Source organism: Pelecanus crispus, chromosome 2 (genome assembly GCF_030463565.1).
Source record: "Pelecanus crispus isolate bPelCri1 chromosome 2, bPelCri1.pri, whole genome shotgun sequence".
In the NCBI taxonomy this organism is placed as follows: Eukaryota; Metazoa; Chordata; class Aves; order Pelecaniformes; family Pelecanidae; genus Pelecanus; species Pelecanus crispus.
In genome coordinates, this window is record NC_134644.1 from 15,543,815 (window position 1) to 15,566,250 (window position 22,436).

The following is a 22,436-nucleotide window of genomic DNA, read 5'->3' on the forward strand; positions in this document are numbered from 1 at the left end:
ATGGGTATACTCACCTGAACAAAAGCTACAGAAAACTGCTCGATTGTCTGCTTAACTTTCTCTGCCAACATCTACAACAGTAAAAAAAAAAAAGATCCAGCCCAACCACTCCTAAGTAATATGTATTGTACCTCATCAGTCTATGATATGCTTCAACCTTGTCCTCAGTTGATTAGTCTCACCAACGTTTGATAATGTCCAAAACTGATGCCTTAGACTAGATCTGTACTTTTGCTCTCAAAGCTTGTCCTTACTCATGTCAACTATAGAAAACTATGTCAGCGTACCACCGAGCTCTTGGGGGCTCAGCAACCGCTGGTAAACTCTTCTGCAGTACACACAGGCCCTACTTAACCACTGATAAAGCACCCTGTTTACAAACCTGAAAAGATTAAATATTTCTTTCAACACTAAAAGCAGCTCAAAGGCTTATATTTACATAGCGTATAATTGCTAGTGTTGTGCAATTTGACCAGAGGGACTTTACTAGCCTCCCAGCACAGCAAGTATTGTATAGCAACCTTGTAAAAGAACTCTCCTGTGTGCTCTCATTCCACCTTAAAAGTTATTCTTTGTTCCTCCCCCTACAAAACTTTGCCACTTCATATAACTTACTGCCTTGAGGCTGATAGGAGAGGTAAAATTCACCCTAGAGGACAGGAATAGAAGCAAGGGGCTGAAAGACATTAGAAAAAACATTTCAAACAGTAAGTTGAAGCCAGCTATTAAAGAAAACCCGTTGATTCTAACTTATTGGAAGCCTGAGAAAGCATCTTAAACAGCATCTGTTAGGAATGGCATCAGTATAAGGGATCTGTTAGAAGGGCCAGATGGCCTACAAAGGCCCCCTCTAGACCTGGGGTTTTTGTGATGCTGCAATGAAGAGGAGTAAACACCAGATTAAGCAATCTCTAGGAGAGCTTCAAGAGCACCTGAGAAGCTTTAATCTATCTTCCAGTTTATCTTGTTCTTCTCTTTGAGTAAGGAATGTTAATTAAAATATCTTAAGGAATTTGGACAGCAATTATAAACCTTTACAATAGCCAGCCTCAGGCACTTAACAAAACCAACAATTCACATTTTAGGTTGTGCTTTGCATTTTCACAGATTAAAGCACTTTTAGACTATGTTCCCATTTCTGCATGTACCATATTTACTCTTATAATCATGAGCTGAAAGTGTTTGATTACCAGTCACATGCCTGGTAGTTTTACAATAGGGAAGCAAACAGCCTCTTTATCCACTCTGACAGGAAATTTGGGGGCTACAAAGCAGCAAATACCATACATCATTTCAAGCATGTAAAAAGGCTCACAGAAATTGCTTGTGCCACACCACATACAGCAAAAGACCCCTCCGTTCTCCGCTAGTCCCCATCAGCTGGACTGCCACTGGGAAAAAGCTTCCCCTGATGTGAAACACTACAGGGTCACTTACAGGGACTGGGGTTCTGATATGAATGATGCTCAGGAACTTTTCCCCAGGATGCCGAAAAAATTTTGGTCTATACACGGAAGTTATTTTTTCTACTTGGAATGATAAAAACAGTATTCTAAGTCTGCTGGGATTTAAGCATCCAGTTGCTAGGATAGCAGACTGGAAGTCATGTTCAGATCCCTAAACAAGACAAGACTGAAAGGAAGCTGTTGCTATAAGGCTGATGAAGGTTTTCCAGAATAAAAAAAAACACTGATGAAGAGAAAAAATTACTTCCCTTTTCTGCAGGATTTCTCTTCCTTCAGAAATATTCCAATATGCAAAAAATCCCCCTTATTTTTGGTGGATATTACTGCTCATAAACACAGGCTCAACTTTAAAAGTGTATCTTGTCAAGAAGAGAAGAAAATACTTTGGCAAACAACATTTTCATCTTGTCTGAAAGGGAGAATTTCTAGCAAAAACTTGATAAAGAAATCGTAGAATCACAGAATCATAGAATACTGTGGGTTGGAAGGGACCTTTAGAGGTCATCTAGCCCAACCCCCCTGCAGTGAGCAGGGACATCTTCAACCAGATCAGGGTGCTCAGAGCCCCGTCCAACCTGACCTTGAATGTTGCCAGGGATGGGGCCTCCACTGCCTCTCTGGGCAACCTGTTCCAGTGCTTCACCACCCTCATTGTAGAAAATTCCTTCCCTCAATCTAGTCTAAATCTACCCTCTTTTAGTTTAAAACCATTACCCCTTGTCCTACTGCAACAGGCCCTGCTAAAAAGTTTTTCCCCATCTTTCTTCTAAGCTCCCTTTAAGTACTGAAAGGCTGCAATAAGGTCTCCTCGCAGCCTTCTCTTCTCCAGGCTGAACAACCCCAACTCTCTCAGCCTGGCCTCGTAGCAGAGGTGCTCCAGCCCTCACATCATTTTTGTGGCCCTCCTCTGGACCCGCTCCAACAGGTCCATGTCCTTCTTGTGCTGAGGGCCCCAGAGCTGGACGCAGTGCTGCAGGTGGGGTCTCACCAGAGCAGAGCAGAGGGGCAGAATCCCCTCCCTCGACCTGCTGGCCACGCTGCTTTTGATGCAGCCCAGGATACGGTTGGCTTTCTGGGCTGCAAGCACACATTGTTGGCTCATGTCCAGCTTTTCATCCCCCAGTACCCCCAAGTCCTTCTCCGCAGGGCTGCTCTCAATCCCTTCATCCCCCAGCCTGTACTGATACCGGGGGTTGCCCCGTCCCAGGTGCAGGACCTTGCACTTGGCCTTGTTGAATCTCATGAGGTTCACACAGGCCCACCTCTCCAGCTTGTCCAGGTGCCTTTGGATGACATCCTGTCCCTCAGGCATGTCAACTGCACCACTTAGCTTGGTGTCATCTGCAAACTTGCTGAGGGTGCACTCGGTCCCACTATGTTATTGATGAAGACACTATTTTTATAATCAACTTGTCCCTCCCTTGCCCTGCTCTTTTCCCCTGCAAAAAAATAATCACCCAGTACAAAGAACTAGCTACTGCAAACAATAATAAAAAATTCACTCTTTCTCCACCACCACCCCCCCCAAAAAACCATAAAACATGTCTTCCTGTTTGCTTTCCTTGTGCAGGCATAGATACTGATGCAATCTCTCCTCTCTGAAAAAGGAAACGCCTCTATCTCAGTCTGCATCTTCATCCCCCTCAGCAGCTTGACTAAGCAGATTAAAAGAAAAGACTAGTGCACAGTGAAGCAGCATTAAAGCCATAACAAAAAACAACAACTGCCAGTTCAAGGGGAAAGGGAAGTGGAGTCTGCTGCAACTGCTTAGAAATTAAAATAGGCTGGAAGAAAGCAAACACACCAGGTACACTGTAGGTAGGTATGCAAAGGATCCAGCAACATCCCCACCCTGTCGTCTGTCTCCCTGGGTCTGTGGGAAGACTGAGAGATGATGGCTTCTCCATAGCACCCTGTCACCCCTACTTCATTCCTCCCCCCTTGCCTTCCCCACCCCAAAAAAAGAACAGCTGCTGGCTGTTCCATCACACCTACTGACAAGGTGAATCTGAAACTTGGCAACTGCCAGCCCCTGACAAAGTGCAATAAATCAAAGCAGGAACCCACTAGCTGTATTTTGGGATGAAAGGAAACTATGCAGCCAATTAAAATATTCTACAAAAAAGAGCAAGCAAGAAAGGAAAAGAACAGTGGTGTTATCATACTAAGAAAGTGCATTTTTAAATGAAAAGGAGTCAGTATTAATTCATTAAATTTTTTTTTCATAAATAACATTTTGAAACTGTATTTGTATAAACTACTATTCTCATCTATTACTACACAGAACTAGACAAGCAGTTGAAGATGAAAAAGCACAACATTTCTTGATAGTTCTCTTGCTAGCCAGCCACCCTGATCATTTGGGAGATGTTTAACTCTATCTGCAAAACAACCAATAAGATACTGCACAAAAGGATAAAAATACTTTGTTGCTCATCTTGTTATTTGTCACAAAAGGAGAATAAGTATAAAAGACAGGAAAAAAAAAAAAAAGATGATGTTTTAGAAAAAACACAGAAGAGTGCTGCGTTATGGTGAGGAGTTCTTGTAAAAGGAAGACAAAACAACACTCCAAAATTTATGTCCTCTGGCTTGTTCCCTCCAGAGCACATGTGGGGACCCAGAACTTCACATCCACAAGGAAACAGATGAGTAGCAATAGCTCCTGTTAGAAATGCACTTAGCACGTACTGAAAAATGGTGGAAAAGAGCTGATCAACCAATAGGGTATATCATAAATTTGCTTATCATGTAAATACTACCCATCATTTGTCACATAGTATTATTAAATCTATTTCCCCAAATTTCTTCAAACAAGGTGGTCTAGGAAAATTACGATGGTTCCCTGCAGTCTACAAACCTAAACACAGTTCCCAGCTAAAGGCCACAGCAACCACTTCAAAAATGATCACCAGTTTGTGCGTCAGCTTTAGCAGACTGAATATTTAGGAGGTGCTGAATGAATACTCACAGGTCTGCTGAAGTCAACCATACATCTCAGTAACAACTTGAATATCACAGGCTACATTTGAAAACATAGCTTATGTATGAGTACTGGCTAAAAAACTTAACTAACTTGTAAGGATACACACAGAGAAAGCCATGGTAAGGGCTTCAGCTTCAGCTATTTTTAGCTTTGTAATTCAGAAGTACTTTATAAGTACAAAGAAGTCAGACTTAAGGTAGCAGTAAACCAGACTACTGGGGGAAGTTTACATTGCTGCAACCTTAGCCAATGCTTTGAATGATACTTTAAAAACAAAAAAAAGAGGAAATTAGGAAGAGATTTAGTGCTTAGGGTATCAACTGCTTGACCTGCTACACTGAGCTCCCAACAACACAACTCCTCAGTGATATGATCATCCTACCCTTTTCTGCAACAACGCCAGCACTGCCTAAAAATATTTTATACCAGGGTTTGCAATAGTGTGCTTCCAGCAGCATTTCCAATAGTCATCTTGTGCAATCTGCCAGATTAATCCACTTGCAGTCTGCCTAATACAGAATACACCTTTTACATGACATGAAATGACTCAGAACACGTGAGAATTTCATCCATGACACAAGGTGGACACAGAAACTCAGTTAATGCCTTGCTTTGCAGTGTCTATATATTCATTTTTTTTGCACTGAGCCCTCCAAGTTTGAGGCTAAAAAGACTGCTGGAAGTTACTGAGCAGATTACCAAGTTTAGAGGAACCCTGTGCATAAACTTTACAAGTAATTTTATAACAACGCATTTGCACTGCAAACCACCCTCACATGCACTGTAAACAATGGAAATGTTTTACAGAGAAATAGGAGGTGGGAAGCACTAAGAATATCTGCTAGCCTGGTGGGGCCGACTTTTAGGCTTTTATAAGCCTCACAGTATTTCATGACTTTCTCAAAATCTCAACTCTTGGAAAACTCTGAAAATCTCAGCTTACTTTTGAAGCTAGGCAGTAGTTTCAGAAACACTCAGCACAAACCATTTCTGCCAACAAATGAAGCAGTCCTGCCTTCTCACCCCACTCGGTGGCTCAGTCCTGCCTCCGTGCCTCCCCTCCCTTCTGCGGGTGCAAGCCCTGAAGTGAATCACATTTAGCAACAGATCCAGTTTATGTTTTAGCCGTGCTCAATCTACTTGCAGTCGTGCCCCAGTCCAGTTTACCTGGAGCTGCACAAACGTTTGCCCCAGCACAAGGGAATGCAGAGGCTATAAACCACATCTGCTTCTTTCAGCAGCTGGAGCGGCTTAAAAATGATTCATGAAATTATGGCTTATATTTCCAGATAGAGGAAAGTTTCAGAACTTCTCCCCATTTCACCCTAAAGGCAAATACCATTTGGAAGACAATTAGTTCTTTCCCTCCTCAATTTTACTGAGGCGCGACCCCAGATATTTCAGCACAAGGTTTAACATACTGGGAACCGCACTGGTTCCAGGTGCTTCAGTGGTACAAACAACACTAAGTGGGGCAAAGAGCCTGGTCCCGTACCCAAAGCAGGCTACAGGGGATTTGCTCTCAGCTTCACCGGGAATTTGATTCAAACAGAAGAAAACTGAACTGAAAAATTCCCAGGGTACACAAGTGTATCAAAAACCCATCTTCGCACTTGGCATGTACCGCATGTCAATCCACATTCACATTGTGTCAGCACTGGTCAGGCACTTCGGAACTTCTGTGTAAACATCAGATGCTGCAGCTCTCTGCCAAAGCAAACTTGCATAAAAATGCAATTTGAAGTTTTAAGAGTTTTTGTAATAATTTGATAATAAACATACTAATGTGTGCAGCTCTTTGTCCCAGGTACCAGTTATCTATGTACACTGGTTGTGAGCATGGTACTGTCTTCAAGCCAACAGATCCATTCCACTAACTCAACAGCTGAGACCTATACTTCTGGATCCTGATGCAGAACAGACATTTGAAGCATCAGCACCCTCTCACCAATATGGAAATCATGTGTGATAACTCTTATTTATTGTATAATATAGACAACAAGGAGAAAGCTGCATAGCGAGACATTTTCACTTACGTGGTTTATATAGAGACTCTTGCGTTTTTCTCTCACTGCAAAAACACAAAATATGATAGAAATATTACATGACTATTTTTCCCGATTAAGCTTCTTATATACCATTTATAATAAAAAGAACAGGAGGCTATCTATGTGCAACATTATAATTGCTTTTGCACTAACCAAGTATATTATATACCAAACACAGAAGGAACATATATCTGTATGCATAAAGGCATTTATGCTCACTAGTGTGGTGATGGATTAAAATTCTCATCCATTTGGGTACTTCACCAGGTGCTGGTCCACATGGGAAAGTTAATATGCAGTAAGCTACAGTCCAAGTTGGCAATGGATTAGCCATCCTTCACCAGTTCCGTGTGTGGGTACTCCTGAGCCACCAGTGCCTTTGTGCAAGGTACCTTGCTGAAAAGCGGCCTACACTACCTTGCAGGCATGAAAGCACCTAAATAGCTATACCATGGAGTTAGCAAATTCTCATCATAGCTTACTGTGCACTAACTCCCATAGAGCAGCCTCGAAACCATATGCATTACATCACTGCCTTCTATAAGGACCAGGCGCAAGCCTGAAACTATTATTCATGTTGGATACAACAATGAAAATGTATTACTTTGGTGAGTATGAACCAGTCACCACAAGCAAGGGTTGCAAGTCAAAGCCACAATTAGCCAAAATATTCAGAAAGTAAACAGCAACAAGCGAGATAGACGTATAGAGTCTTAATTGTCAGGCAAATGCTTATTACAGCTGATTAAATATACTCTATTTAATTTTTTAAAGCACTTTCCCAATTAACTCACCCCATAGAGAGCCTGTGGAGCTCTGTTCCAGTGAAAATACCACAGTATTTAGAATACAAGTCTGCAGGCAACTAACACATAAATCAAACTGCAGGATTAAAATAATAATGGTTTCATGCTGTAGGTGATTAAATGCACGTTGGTGCACCATGATTTGAAAGCTATGCAACCCAAGGCACTTAGCAAAATAAGAGTGTTCATAATGGTGGGATAGCCTGTCCATTCCCCGTTGGATGAGAAGCCATTATTTGTGATTTTTTATAAGCAAGCAACCTCACATAAACAAGGCTGTATGTGTGAATACCGTGAAATAATTGTGTTCAATGCAGACATAAAATGAAAAGAAAATAAGAAAAAACTTTTAAAAATCCTTACATAATTTTCCTCCCAGGGAGCAGAAAGGAGAATCACACATGACAGATGTTAGCCATGTCACTTAGCACATGCTCAGATCCACAATTATGGACATTGTAAACAGAATTAAACAGGAACAGCAGGAAAATTCTGATCGTCTAGTAAATAGTTAAACTGCTTGAAATCCTGCTAAAACACTGCACTACACTTAAGTTCCACACACTGCGTTTAGCACCAGCAAGGGACATAAGTAATCTAAAGGGAAACAACAAAATGATGGCAGATACTCACTTCTAAGAATAGCCAAAGTATTTGTCTAGCATTGCATATTGCAATGCACAGGCAGTAAACAATCCTGATAAGGTGCATGTAAACCTAATAGAGTACGTAACTGAAAATTAACACCTATTAACTGTGAAATTTTGAACACAGTTAAGCGTTTAACAGTGTTTTAATCACAAACAATTATACCGCATATAAAGTTCTTATCGACAAAAGCCTATAAAGACAGCCTGCACAGACTCCAAATTCCATTTTAATCACCTTTTTTTCCCCTACCTTAGTTTTTCTCTTCTGTATTTTCCCTTGTATCCATTATTCAATTGCCCATGAAAGTACAACCATCTATTTACCAAAGCAAGAATATCACTCACAGCTCATTCCCATTTGCTACTTCCAATCTCCAGAAGAAGATATCAATGTATTTATACACACCCCTCACTTCTCCCTGCTCAAGCACTGCTTGTGCTGCACACTCTTCTAAGCACCACGCTGATCTCCCTCCCCTTATTTCCCCCATCTAACCGAAATTCAGTTAGCCTGGATTCTCCACTGAGGGACTGCAAGAAGGCAGCCGTGCTTCTGGCCCACTCTGCCACAGCGTGAGGCTCAGCTCTCTCCAGAGCGTACGCCGATGGGGAACCGGGCACAGCGGAAACCCACTGGGTCACAACGGCTCTCTCTCGTGATCACAACCCTCCCTTTAAACAAGGCAAAGACAGTTATTGCACAAGGCAAAAGGTCACTTCTGCCAAGCTAAAATGACTGTGAAGAGGCAATTCCATCACTTGGCTCCAGTCAGTTTAAAGGCGCTTTGCACTGCTCACGCAGCGCAGTATGGTCTTCGGCGGACCAGGAGGCAGCGTTATAATTAACCGTCATTTTGTAGCATAAACTCCTAACTGCAACTCCAGACTTTTGGCTTTCAAGCATGGGGTTTTGAGGAAATGAAGCTGAACAGATTTAGAGTCAGTTTAAACAATTAAACTACTTTCTTTCTAACGTTTTAAAACTTGAAAGTTGGAATGGAACTCTTCAAGTGGAGACTGAGATGCTGCCAAACTGTCTTCGTTTTCCTCATTTTAAGGTCAATGGCCTGTTCCTATTTCTGCAGGCACTTTCAATTGTTATTGTTGAACTTTCACAAGAGTAGGAAAATATATTATCCTGAAATAAAAGGGAGTGAGGAAATACACACACATACACACATATATATGTACGCGTGTGTGCGTATGTATGTCTGTATTTTTCATTGAGCTGTAACAGAAACTTTCTTTGTGCAACTTCTGTGGACTATCTTAATGTTACCCATATCAGGATTGAAGACAAAATCCTTGAGGATTACGTCAATAAAAATGTCTCGCATTTTGGGAGTTTGTAAATAATTTCTTTTTGCTTCATCCGAGACAAGAGACTGGTCCTAGTTAACATTAAAGAGTAAGCGCAGCTTACTTCACTTCTATCCACTGTATAAATGCAATTTCAAAATCCTCTTTGCCTGAAGCCCATTGTTGCACTGATCCTGCAAAATTTAGCCAGTACATTGAATGTGTAAAGCCTCATGTAAGTTGGGAGAGGCGGACAGCTGTAACCCACTTACCAGCACCCTGAAATAGCAACCGTTGCCCTCTTGCTATTATAAGGAAAGGAAGTTACGCTATCGGAGTGCTAAGTTTTGGAAACCCTGGCTTAACTAAATAGTGCATGGCTTTTCAGTCACCTAGACCATCCTGCTTACAGGCCAAACTCAGCAAACAAGGGAGAACGTGCATAAAGCACTCACAGAGGTTAAAGACATGCAAGGGCATATTCTTTCCTAGCTCCCTAAACAGGGAGAAGTACTCATGTAAGATTCAGCACCTAGAAAATTCCCACAAAGAGTTGGAAACATTTAGAAAAGCTACTTTAGTTAGGAATCAAATTAATATTAACACGTCTTCAACTTTTCTACAGATTCATTGAACTCTCAGGTAATTAAGGATGCATTCAGACTACCAAGAGGGACAGGACAGATTTAGATGCTTAGCATGGCATCCAAGCTTCACAGAACAATGGGGAATTCAGACCATGTAATATCCAGAGATGCCATGTCCTCTCTCATTATATTCAGGGTAGTCAGCTTGTTGCTCTTCACTCACATGTTGATCACAAGCGGCTCAAGTGCAGCTCCTATGCCAGGACAGTACTACAAGATTACCAGTGAGGCTGAAAGAGTACAGGGCTACTAGAAAGCCAAACGTGGAACTGCCTGAAGGTAACGTTGCCAAATCACTCTAGCACGTAGTTATGGACTTGGCCCTTTCCCGCTGTAGAAACACGTGGTGAACGCTCAAGAGTCACAGCCAGATATTGGATGAAACCTTGAGTCCTGACGTCCCTCAGCTCTCCAATATGTATATTTTAAACATCTGCAGTTCTTGTCTATATAAATATTTTCACTTTCAGTCAACAGGAAGGTTTGCCAGCCCAACACTATACAAGTAAGGGAGAGAGGTAGTTACATGCCCAAGTTCGCTGTTTTCAACATTGCCAGCTCAGGTCTCCCCCTTCTACACTGACTTAAGAAGTCTTGGGGGTTCCCTAGTCTCCACAGCAGGCTGTCAGAATACAACCCTACACATCCTAAAAAATCCTTATATTTTCCCCTTAGCAAGCATTTTATTGCATTTTGGTGTTAGGCAACATCCTTGATTAGTGTGATAATTCCTACAGCTCACTTGGTTCCACAATGGGCCCAAAGTACAGCTAAGCAAAATGCTTACTACTGTGAGCTGTCCCACCAAAATGGGATGGTTCTTGGCAATACATCATCAGATAAATGTTTGCAGAATTTTTCTTTTGTACAACCAAGATAGACTTTGGATTTTTTCCACCGTGATCAAGGATAGCTGAACAGACCTTACACTCCTGTTGATAATGTTTCTATGTTGTTTCACTACATTGTTCTCACTCAAAAGTTCTATGTATTGCTTAAACTAGAACTAAGTTTCACAGACCAACTCTAGCATGGGTGTAAACTGTCATTTTAAAAAATGCTTACAATTAACTACATACTAAATTAACCACTAGTGGTAAATTAACCACTATTACTACAAGTAAGAATAATCATCAGGTCTGGTCAAAATTTTAGTTGTTGAACTTGGGATTTTTTTGTCCTTTTTTTCAACAAGCTGTAACGAGAAATGTAGCATCCATATGGGATTATACAGTCTCAAAACACTATAAAAACACTATAAAATAGACATCAATCTTCATAATACAGAGTACTATGGAAATATTATCATATTCATTTTACAGACTACCAAACCAGATTAGAATGGTAAATCACATCCAAAACCATGTAATAAAGGCATTGACAGAACCAGGGCTGAATTCAGAAGGACAATCTGAAGGGCAAAAGAGGTACTCACATAAAAACCTCTTCAATTAGGACCTAAATGTATATCCTCTTTGTTCTACTCATGCTTAAAAATTAGCAAAAAATATACAGCAAGTGAAAACGACATTATTTTTAAGTGATGTGTTTGACACTGCAATTTGCCATGTAAATAAAAACCGGCATTTATAGGCAGCAGAAAGAAGGACAAAGAATTCATACTGAACAGTCAGAATTACAATGTAGAAACTGCTTTGAAAGTCTTGGTAGAAAATAATGTGTTTTGCATTGATTACTCATCTACTTTTAAAACAACATGTCATACATGTCCAACAGGGATTGAAAGAGCCAGAATAAATGGCTTCTATTCTACTAACTCTATCAAGAGGCTTGCTTAACGGATATAATTCCGGAGAGATCAATTTGTCTATAAAAAAAAAAAATACTCCAGACAAATACATGATTATATCAAATCCATAATGAGAGAAGAAGAAAGAATGTTTGGATGGGATGGGGGTTGTTTTGTTATTAAAATCTAGTACTGAGCTCATTTACAGTATCAGCTATATTGGAGGAAACTCTGCACTGTCTTCTTAGCTAATGTAAACCGGCATTTTCTCAAGAAAATACTCTCCACACATTTCCCAGAAGTTTGGCCTAATGTTCAGAGTTCAAAAAAAAGCCAAACAGTTAGACAGAAAATTTTGGATTTAGGGAAAATACTTTAAAAATCTAATTCTATCAAACTTTACCCATATTTTAGTTCTGATACAACGACTACTTGGAACTTAAAATTTCAGGACATGACAAGACTCAAACCTGTACCTTCTACTACTGACAAAATAAATAACTGAAGGTGTGACTTGTTTCAACTCTAACGTGACACCTAGAAAAGCCTCTTTTTTGGGGGACGGGAATTATATATTAAAAGACTATCACATGCATTCTAACAAAGAGTTTAGAGATAACTGCAATAAATTCAGTAACCTACCATCTGTTTGCGATTTACTGAGAAATATCGTACTGGCCCGTGGATGATCTGATGGGTTGAATTCCATGTTCAAATCTAGAAAGAGAGAAAGAATAGCACAAAAACATGATTATCCAACAGTATACACAGATTTTCTCATTCTTTTTAATAAGTCCAAGTTTACATACTTAAGCAGTTATTGTAAAACAAAATCCATCATGAGGCCCACTTTTTTATCCTTCTTCACGCAAGTGGCTCTTTTTGGCACGCAAATCACTTGCATCAACGCAGCTTTGGGATTAGACTTCAATTCTAAGGGCTGCTTTTGGATTAAAACAGACAAAGCAGCTTGAGAAGTTTGTACACAAGAAGTCAGGAATTATCCATTTACCATCATTTTCTTCCCACCATGCCCCAAAGCCATTGCTAAACACAGGAACACAGCTTGTTATATGTAATTACAGAAGAATTAAGTATTATAAAACAAATACGCAACCCTCTGTAGATAGATAGCTTTCCAAGATTAGATGTGATTAAAGTAAGCAGTTATTGCTGCTGAATGTAAACAAGCTACGTCTAGGCCAGAGTGTCTTAAATAGTCAAGATTCTAAAAAAACTTCTTAAAAAACTAAACAAAACAAAACAACCAAACACCCAAAAACCAAAGCAGTCCTAAAAAACATTTACCAGCTTAAAGATTCAAATTTATCACAGCTTATAAAAACTTCTATGAATGTTATTTTCCCTATAGACGTTAAAATCCATTGAATTTACTTGTTCCCAAATACCACTCCACTACCAATTTGTCAAAACTCTTATATGCCTGCATCCACTTGAAAGCATGCTACTAAAAATAGTACATCATTTTTTATCATTCTCTTGCTCTGCCAGCGTGGCTATCTCAACCCTAGTTCTCCTGCATTCTCTTGATCTCTAGATATACATTCTTTTGCATTTGATGCAGGTGTTTATGCGAGACTACATATAAGCACTGATATCTTCTGTGATTATCCCAGGCTTTCTACATTTCTCACTCCCCTTTCATACCTCTGTAAAAGCTCAGCAAAACTGGAAATTAAGCCCCAGGTCTTATGAAAACAAAACAAAGTCTTTTTGCCCAGGGGTCAAGTTCTCCTGTCTATAGCTTTCCCTGTTCCTTCACCATCCATCACCATATTCTCTTCTCCCTTTCCCTTTTATTTATGAATTTGCTAGGTCTTCCACTTCTCTGCTTTTTTCTCCTGACTACACACCTCTCTATAAATGTACTTTCTATTTGTATTTTTCCCCTTTATGCTCTCTTGGTTTCCTTTTCATCTCCCTGCATTCTGCAGCCCATGAGATGAGCAGCCTGTCATGCTGCTGGCACCTGGACGCAACTTCTGGAATAAACATGATCTTACTTACAAGGAAGAACCCAGAAACACAGAAGAGCAATTTCTCCATTGGAAAGGGGGGCTTATTATTATTATCAAACCCACAAAGGGTGAAGAAAAAAAAAAAAAATCTAAGAATTTCAAGGGAAAGTGATTTTGATTCTCCCAGAAACCACAGTTTGCAGCCAAGCTTGCAGGAGATTCTAGGAAGGTCATCTTACTACTAGAAGTTCTGACTTGAAAGGACTGAATTATAAAGAATCTTTTCCTGTTACTTTCTGCATCTTATTTAGACATAGAGAAGAAGAAAAAAAGAATCGCCCATTGAGACAGTGCTGGTAAAGATCATTTTCCAATTCAGGACAGTTTTTCCATTAAGCGGAATTCATGACGCAATTCATTAAGTAAAGAGTAATCAGCATTTTAAAATGACAAAATACATCGTCTTTTATCATCCTCATCATTTTTTATCGAACAGCATATAATACATCACCATAGACCAAAAAATGCCTTTTAAAAAAAAAAAAACCCAAACAAAACCCAAACCGAACAGTACAGACAATCTTTCTTCAAATCTTTTGAAGCACCAGAATGCAAATTTAGTCAACAAAACAGGACCAGCAACACAAAACTGACCTCAACTTACAAAACACTGGCCCTAAACAGATGAGCATTCCTTTCCTTCAGGCCCAGAAAATTACCTGCTTGGGGAGTAATAACAACCTGGTACAGGCTTACAGTCTGCTTGCAGGGCCGAAAAGAAAGGAAAATGAATTGCCACGTCCTGCAGTCAAGTTGCAACTATTTAAGATTCCTGTGTTATTAAAGGCTATTATGCAGAAGCAGTAAATCAGCAGAGGTCTTAAAGTCTTTCTGGAAAAAAGCATGAACTACAAAAAAGCACTAGCTCTTGGGTAAACTGTTATTCTTCAGACAGGAGCTGAAAGGCGGCCAGCAAAATCCAATCTCAGCAGCTGCAGAGGCCAGACCAGGGGTTCTGAACCACCTCGGGAGAGGCAGCGGCTGTGGCTCCTTCCCCCCGCTGAACCCCACAAAGCACCACGCGTCCTCTTCTCTCCACATCCTTTCTCTCACATCCTCCCCAGCAACAGCAGCCATCAAACACATCCATCTGCCTTTCTCAAACTGCCTGCACAAAAATCAGAGAACGTGGGCATGGGGAGCGGCAAAGCCTGCCAGGGCAGGTTACCCAGCACAAGGTGGCCAGAAGAAGACAAATGCTGCTGAGAGAGGCTGGCTCCCCACCTCCCTCTGCGGAACAGCATAGGTCTCGTGGGCTGGCAGGCAGAGGAAAGCGCTGTTTGGTGTGTACCTGCAACGCGATCGCTCCCAGCTCCTCCAGCGAACAGCATTAGGCAAATCCGAGCATCCCACAGGCCACCTGTGGGACCACACCACTCCATGCCACCACTGCGGGCACACCGGAGCATTAGAATGCATCAAGTTTCACAACATGCAAGTAAGATTTCAGTCTCTGGTGCATCATAGATGTCTTAACTTACTGTATAACTTGGAAAAAAAATGCCTTGTTGAATTTGGCAACAAATTCGTAAAAATCTGTCATTAGAAACCATGTTACAGGACAAAGAGATCAAATGATACATACATATCTGAAGCTAGTAACCCACCACCAAAGGGCATTAGTCAAAAGGTTACCTCCATCCTAAAGAAAATAATATATTCATGTTTTAGTGTTATCAGTAGGTCTTTCTAGTATTTGAAAAGTATCATGAAAACCAGCCACAATATGAAAGGTTTACTCATTTTGTAATGGAGTAGTCGAAGATAAAGAGAGATTTAAACTCACACAAGCAATACTCTACTATTCGAAAGAGAGGAAAGCGAGAGCCAGAATTTCAATTATTAAAATCTGCACAAAAATTTTCTCCATTGCTAGCAGTCTGCTCTGTGACTCATCATAGCCTTACAAAGGAAAGATTTAAAGTCGGTACTTTTTCCAACAGTTATGCTGCACTCCAAAATCAGCTTTTAAAAAAAAGTCATTGTCATAGACAGTCCAAATCAAAAATCTTTCACTGCAGATGTTCCTTCCAGTTAATACATGTGGAATATTCTCCTACCTTTTTTCATAGTTCAAAGATTGCATTTACTTTTTTTCAGTTCTAAAGGACTGTTAAGCTATGCAAAATACAATTCCCACTCTGTAAACACCTGAACAGTGTGATGCCCCATGAAAATTTCAGGGGTTTTGTCTTCTCAGGATTAGGAACCAAAGCTGTCTGTCAGCATACACATGTAGACGTACACATGCATGTATCTCTATCTGTATAGATGTATATTTAAATCAAACCTAGTTTTTGGTTAGCCAAAGCAAAGTCAGCCTCAGGTACACTTCAGCAAAGAGATCATGTGCCTAACAGAATTCACACAATTTTGGAGCATTTGGGCAAGACCAGAGTTACAAATACATGCAAATATACTTCAGGTTGCATTCTCTTCCTTGTTTACTAGCATGTCAAAATAAACATTATTATAATAGGCATTCTGATTTATAACATCAAAATAAAGTCACACTCTCTCCAAGGAAAAAAGGTAGATTTTGCATATAACTTAATTCGGTACGTAACGGTATTGAAGTTTAAGAGAACCACCAGAAGACCACAATGAGATTCACCCTGGGCATTGTGAGAAACTTAGTTCCTAAAGCCACAGTAGCTGCATTCATATATGGCCATAAAAAGAAGCGAACTGTAAAAGAGTTCTGTTTCAGACTTGGGCTAAAGCCCAGGCAAGATTTTAAATCTCAGAACAGGATCTTAAAAAGCAATACTGAGACCAAAAATACTGAATACAGCCTCAGTTTGCACTTTTTGAAAGGGTAAGAATAAAGTTCAGATGAGTGTAGAAGAGAGCTACAAGAATGACTGGAGGCCTGCACAAAATGCCTTCAAATGAGAGTCCGAGTTCAACCATTTAGCTGACAAAAAAGGAAAACTAGGAGGTGTCTGTAGTTCACATGCACCTTCACAGGGCGAGAAGAGCAAGTACTAAAAGCTGTCTCTAACCTAGCCCACAACATAACAAAAACAGTGGAAAATTAAAGCAGAAACATCTTAATTATGAACTTGGATAAAAAAAAAAGGGAGGATAATTAGGCATCAAAGCTCCACACCCAAGGAACTCAGCTTATTTTGTTGTTTTCCCTTTCTAGAAGATTGCTTCAGCCAAACATCTTTAGGCTTTAGTCCAGCACGAGTATTTAGGCTCAATTTAAGAATAACTACATGCAGGTTACTGGCTTACGATTCATATGCAGGTCAGATCAGATGATCCCAGGGGCCTCTAGCTGAAGTTCTATAAAATCTTCAGAAATAGCAATATTTAAATTATTAAGCACAAAGCCTCAGAAAATCCCAGTGGCACATCTGTAAATGTTATAAAATTGCACCAAACTCTGCTGCAATTCTTCAGAAAGAGCTACGTTTTAAGACTTGTGGTCAGAATACATTATGCAAGATAAAAACAGAAAAGGAGGAGACTAAATCTTTCGTGGCAAAATTTTAACAAAAAAAAGTTTCTTCAACTCCTGAGTCTACTGAGATAGAAACATGCAGCACAAGAGGATGAAGGATGGGTGCTGTAGCAACTAACTTGTGAGCAACACGTATCAAAGCTTCTGCCATGACACCAACAGGAAAAACCAACAGTCGCTGCTTTTATAACAGTGCATGTGGGCTGCAGCACAGGGAGCAGGTCTGAAAATGTGTTTATTCTGTCAGAAAAATAAGATGTTACTTCCTTCCTTTTGAACAATGAAAGTTGGGCAGGTTTGCACTGCCCAAGCTCTGATGCTGATTCAATAACGAACTAAAGTCTAAATTGAGTAAAACATTTGTTTTAGACTTAAACAGTTCTGAAATAATCTGGTGAAATTACTTTCCTTCCTCCCCTTCACCCCCGGGACCATAGGCTATCACTGCCACTGCACAACCAGCACTCTCATTAAGGAAAGAGATAGGGTCATGTATTAATTTAATGACCTATCATATGCTTAAAAATGAAATCAATCCATGTTTCTTCTTCCCAGAAGATACTTCTTTCTTAGTTATTTAAAGGGACTTCAGGTAAGAAAAGAACAGACCCATCAGGGCATGCCAGAGGAAACGGCAGCTGACCGGGCGCTACATGAACTAGTTAACCTCTCTGCCATCTTTTCTCCACCCACAACCTGACATTACAGAGCAACTGCCTGGGATGGCCAGGTGGGTGGAAAACAACAAAACCACCACCAAGTTGCTTATCACGAAATTAAAAGAATGCAAGCAATGAGCAATATTTGATTAAGCCCTACATGCTTCCAGGAAGCCTGTTTAAAGGGAAGAGAAAACAATGGCCATGGGAGCAGGGGGAAAGGGAAGCACAGGTGACCCGAGGAAGGGGAAGGCTTTCACGGAGATGTCAAGGGCAGGGCTTTCGGTGCACCCTGATGCGGGTGGGGAACAGCACGGCTGTGCCTCCCTCGCCTGTGCCACCTCCGTGGTACCAGCAGGACCCGAGATGTGATTTCTCTGGCTGGCAGAAAGAGTGAAGTTGTTGCTCCAGCTTCCAGTGTACCAGCCCGTACGAATGAGCTGATGTCGTCTGTGGGAAGAGAAACAGAAACAGCATTCTCCAGGCACAGAGCGGGAGATAAGTTTCCCCAACACTGAACCTAGAAAAAATGCTGAAATAAACTTAAAAAGTCTCATTGTACCTTACACCTTTCTGGTTCTCTTTTACTCTGGTGGTCTGCTCCCCTCTATTCACAGTAATTAGGCATTTAAACGTACAGTAATGAAAATATTCCCTTAAACATTATTACGTTATTGTAATTCCCTCACGAGTTGGTAAGACTTAAATGGGTACCCCAGCTAAGAGGATCTCCCTCATCTGTCTCTGGTCAAATGAAGCAAAAACCCAGAGATTACTTTAAAAAAAGAACAGAGAGCAAAGAAACAAGACTGAAGAAAGTAATCTCTCACCATTATTATCCATTTTCTTAGACTTTATTTTTATTTCAAATCACCATGATTTATATAAAGGAGCCACAATGCAACCTTACATTTGGAAAACCATATAACTAAATCTAGTACAAAAGTTTCCATTTGAGACTTCTGTACATTAATGTCTCTAAAACGCAGGATGCACCAAGCACTAGGACTAAAATAATTCACTGGGATGAATAAATAAATAAAGCACTGGGATGCTTGCCGTTCAGAAGTTTTTATAGCTTTCAAGCTGAAATAAGACTCAATTGTATAGGCTGGTGTCACTGGATAATAACAATAACCACATCTACTTTTACACTGAAACTTCCAAGATGGGAGATCCGCTACTAGAAGTTTCAGCTCATGCCATTCAAACATCACAAAATCACAGCATGAAGATTTATCAGTATCAGAGCACAAGACTTATCTGTCCCTTTTTACAGTACTTCATGCCTAGTGTTAGCAGCATCTACCTCAAATGAAAATGCCTCTCAGCTGCATTACTGCCTGCAGTGCTCTTGTAAGAACAAATGTTAATGATGATGTTCCAGTACACTTTAACAGCGATTATGAAAAGAAAGTTGGAAATTGGAAGGCTTTCAGGAGGCAATTGGCTGGAAGGGTAAACTCCTTCAGGTTTGGCTAGGTCACTGGAAAAACTTGGATATGATCTTTGCTACCCTGGAGCTATGCTATTCTCTGCGTACCATTCCAAGCAAATGACGGACATGACATTCTCAGCAAGCCCCAATTACACCATGACTCTGCTCCAGGCTCTGCTCTGATCTCGGTCTTCGAGGGAGACACAGAGATAGTTCATCAATAAAAAGGAGCCCTCTGTGGCAAATAATGCTCATTTCTGTACAGTTATTCCCGGCCAGTCAGCCAAGTTACAACATAGAGCAGTTCTCATGGACACAGCTGTATTTATTTTCTCTTCTAGATGGAAAATCACATATATAACTTTTCACAGAACAAGGCTGAAGAAAGTTTGTATCCAGGATTTTTAGTTTTGTATCATTTTTCAGCATTTGCCTTCCTTTTCACAGCAGTCTCTCCCAACTAACTAGACACAGCTCACGAGCAAATTAAATCATCTGACATTACATGATATGCAAGTCTCTTTTTTAACGTCTCCTTATATTTAGAACAGAAAAGATACCAATTAATAAATCTTTTTCTCTCTCAAGTTCATCTCACGAATGTCTTTCAGATATTCCAGTACTTCTTTTATTAGTTGTTGCGTTAACTGTAACCGAAGTGAAGTTTAAAAGTTTTATTGATATATAAGATAGCAGAAGATAAGGAAAAAAAAAATGCAAACACATATCCACCCCCACCACCCCCTCAGGAAGACAGAGAGGAAAAGACAATTTCTCCACATTACATGAAGAATTCAGCATGGACTTTGAGAACAACAATTCTGTGCTATTATTAATTCAGGAGCATGCCCACCACTAAACAGAACTGTCCACTGTAAAAAGTGCCTAATGCAAAACATATGGCTGTGCATATATACATTTACATCATACTCAAATACTGCTTCCCTAGCTTTTGGGTGTAACATAAAGCATGGTTCTTCATTACAGTACCCTAAAACACCTGAAGTGTAAATAAAATAAAATACAATAACAGAATGCAGAACGTAGTCGACTCGAAAAGTATCTTGACATAAAGAATGTCACTTTCCCTTCACTCATCCAAATGGAAATCTAAGGCCAGCAAAAAGAAGCAACTTTCAAGTATCGTACCTTTAAGATTTTCCAGCAAAACCAGTTTCCTGTTAAAATCAGCAAGAGTAATGACGAGCACGTGCGTGTGCACGCCTCCCTTCCTTCCTGCCAGCGTGCTTGAGACATGCTACAGCACAAGGGACACCGACAAATAATTCAGTTGTAAACTGTCCTCCCAGAAAGCCCCTCGCCAATGTTTCAAAGAGAATTACAGTCTTTTTTTGCGAAGCGTTCCAACAGAATCCAGCCCCAAAATCACAACTAGACCCAAAATTTGTTCATATGCAGGATAGCCAGGGATATCAAGTGGACACGTGCCAGAATGCAGACACGCTGACTCCAGAGGTGAAGGACAACATTCCCTATGACATTACTGGTTTTCATGAACAAAAATTAATTCTAAACCCTCATTTTCATTATACGGAGCGTACAAACAGGATTTTAGAATGAAAAAATTACATGAAGACAGCAAGCGGAGCCCTGCGAGCCCAACGCACGTAAGGGCTCCCACTGCAGGAAGCAGCAGCCCAGCCGAGTCAGGCAGCCAGAGCAGGACCCCGCAGACACAGCAGCCTCCCCGTCCGCACAGCGGTCCCGCTCTGCAAACGCCCGCCCGCCTCGGCTCACCTGGATGAACTCACTGCCAGGGAAGCAAAGCTGAAGCCAAGCACAGATGGTCTAATGCTGCAAAACAAAAGGCAAGGAAACATACACCCAACATTTCAGTTCTGCTGGTGCAATACAAAGTGGGGCAAGGGTTGCCATCATTTTTTCAGCAGCACAGTCTGCTCTGAATATTACAAGTAATATAAACAATAATATGAAGACATTATTCCCCAAAACCTTTTTTTCAATAATCATATGTGACGTGGTTGCCGTCAAGTAATGCAAAACAGAAAGAGGAACTAGAGAGCACGCTTTAAGAAGAGTATCTTGCTTTGCACTTCTGCACTTTGCTGAGCATCTCCCATCATTGCTCATTTTCTCACTGCCGACCTGTCCATTTGGTTACTAAACACTGCTTTTTGGCACTTGAGAACATGGTACTTAAGTTCCCCAGTTCCACCTTCTCTCGTAATAACCCTCCTCCATCACATGACACAGAGCCAGCTAACACACGCCAGATGTGGTCGTGCCGGCATGCGTCCCTGCAGAAACACGGGCTGCCGTCTCTTCACCCCAAGAGCTTTTCCACGTAAGGCAGAGAAATGGCACCGCCTGGACTGCTCTGCCACCTGCTTCCAGGGGGCTTTATTAACACCCTAACTACTGCCTGCTTTTGCCAGTGTCACTCCTGCCCCACTTATGGCACGTGCAGCAACAGAAGGAACAAAGCCGCTGTCCTACTAACCTCAAACTGAAATTTATGCGTTTCTCTAATGCCCCAGTGACACTGAGCACCACGAACGCTTTTTCCCTGATGCATTTTTACTTAACATACAGACCACTTTAAAATGAATTTACTCTGCCCTATTAGATCCAAGGGTAGAAAGAATGGAATAGAAACAGTTGTGAAAGACTGAAAAAATTTAAAATTACTAGTGATTTTTTAAATCTTATTTTTATTCCTATAAATGTACCAGATAAAATTACACAAAGATTCACTTATCACTCATTATGATAATCATTTAACATGATACATGTGAAATCTTTTACAGATATAAACACAGTATCATTACAGACCTAAACAAATGATACCAGCTGTTGCCATACCAAATTATTTTACTTGCCATTTCAAAACATCCAAACGGTACTACCAGGCTCTCCACCAAAAGAGGCCTCAAGCTATCAATGCCCCAGGTGAGGCTGGCTGTGATGCTAGCCACCCTTGCCACAAACTGAACCCAGGCGTTAGCAGCTGGCAGGGAATTATTTGGCACCGAGTCAAACACACACCACCAGTCAGCAGAAGTGTTGGGTTAACCTACAGTAAATTGAACCCATTTTACTTGAAGACACAGATGAATATAGACAGCAGCATGATCATCACCATCATGTCACAGTTGAGCTGACATTATAAACTTGAATCTTAGCTTGAAGCATTA

At 40.7% G+C, this 22,436-nt stretch overlaps 1 protein-coding gene across 4 annotated transcripts in view; it reads right to left on the bottom strand.

The window, feature by feature from the left end:
- The window catches only part of CCNY (cyclin Y), a 126,884-nt gene that overhangs the window by 37,989 nt on the left and 66,459 nt on the right, over positions 1-22,436 (bottom strand). Inside the window, exons 2-4 of one of the 4 annotated variants that reach the window (XM_075705487.1) lie at positions 12,295-12,369; positions 7,670-7,678; positions 6,489-6,523 (exon numbers count right to left, since the gene is read on the bottom strand). In XM_075705487.1, the coding sequence (XP_075561602.1) occupies positions 6,489-6,523; positions 7,670-7,678; positions 12,295-12,369 (119 nt within the window). Of the gene's footprint in view, positions 1-6,488; positions 6,524-7,669; positions 7,679-9,370; positions 9,379-12,290; positions 12,370-22,436 lie in introns of all 4 variants that reach the window. The other 3 variants (XM_075705485.1, XM_075705484.1, XM_075705488.1) reach the window with 3 other exon arrangements.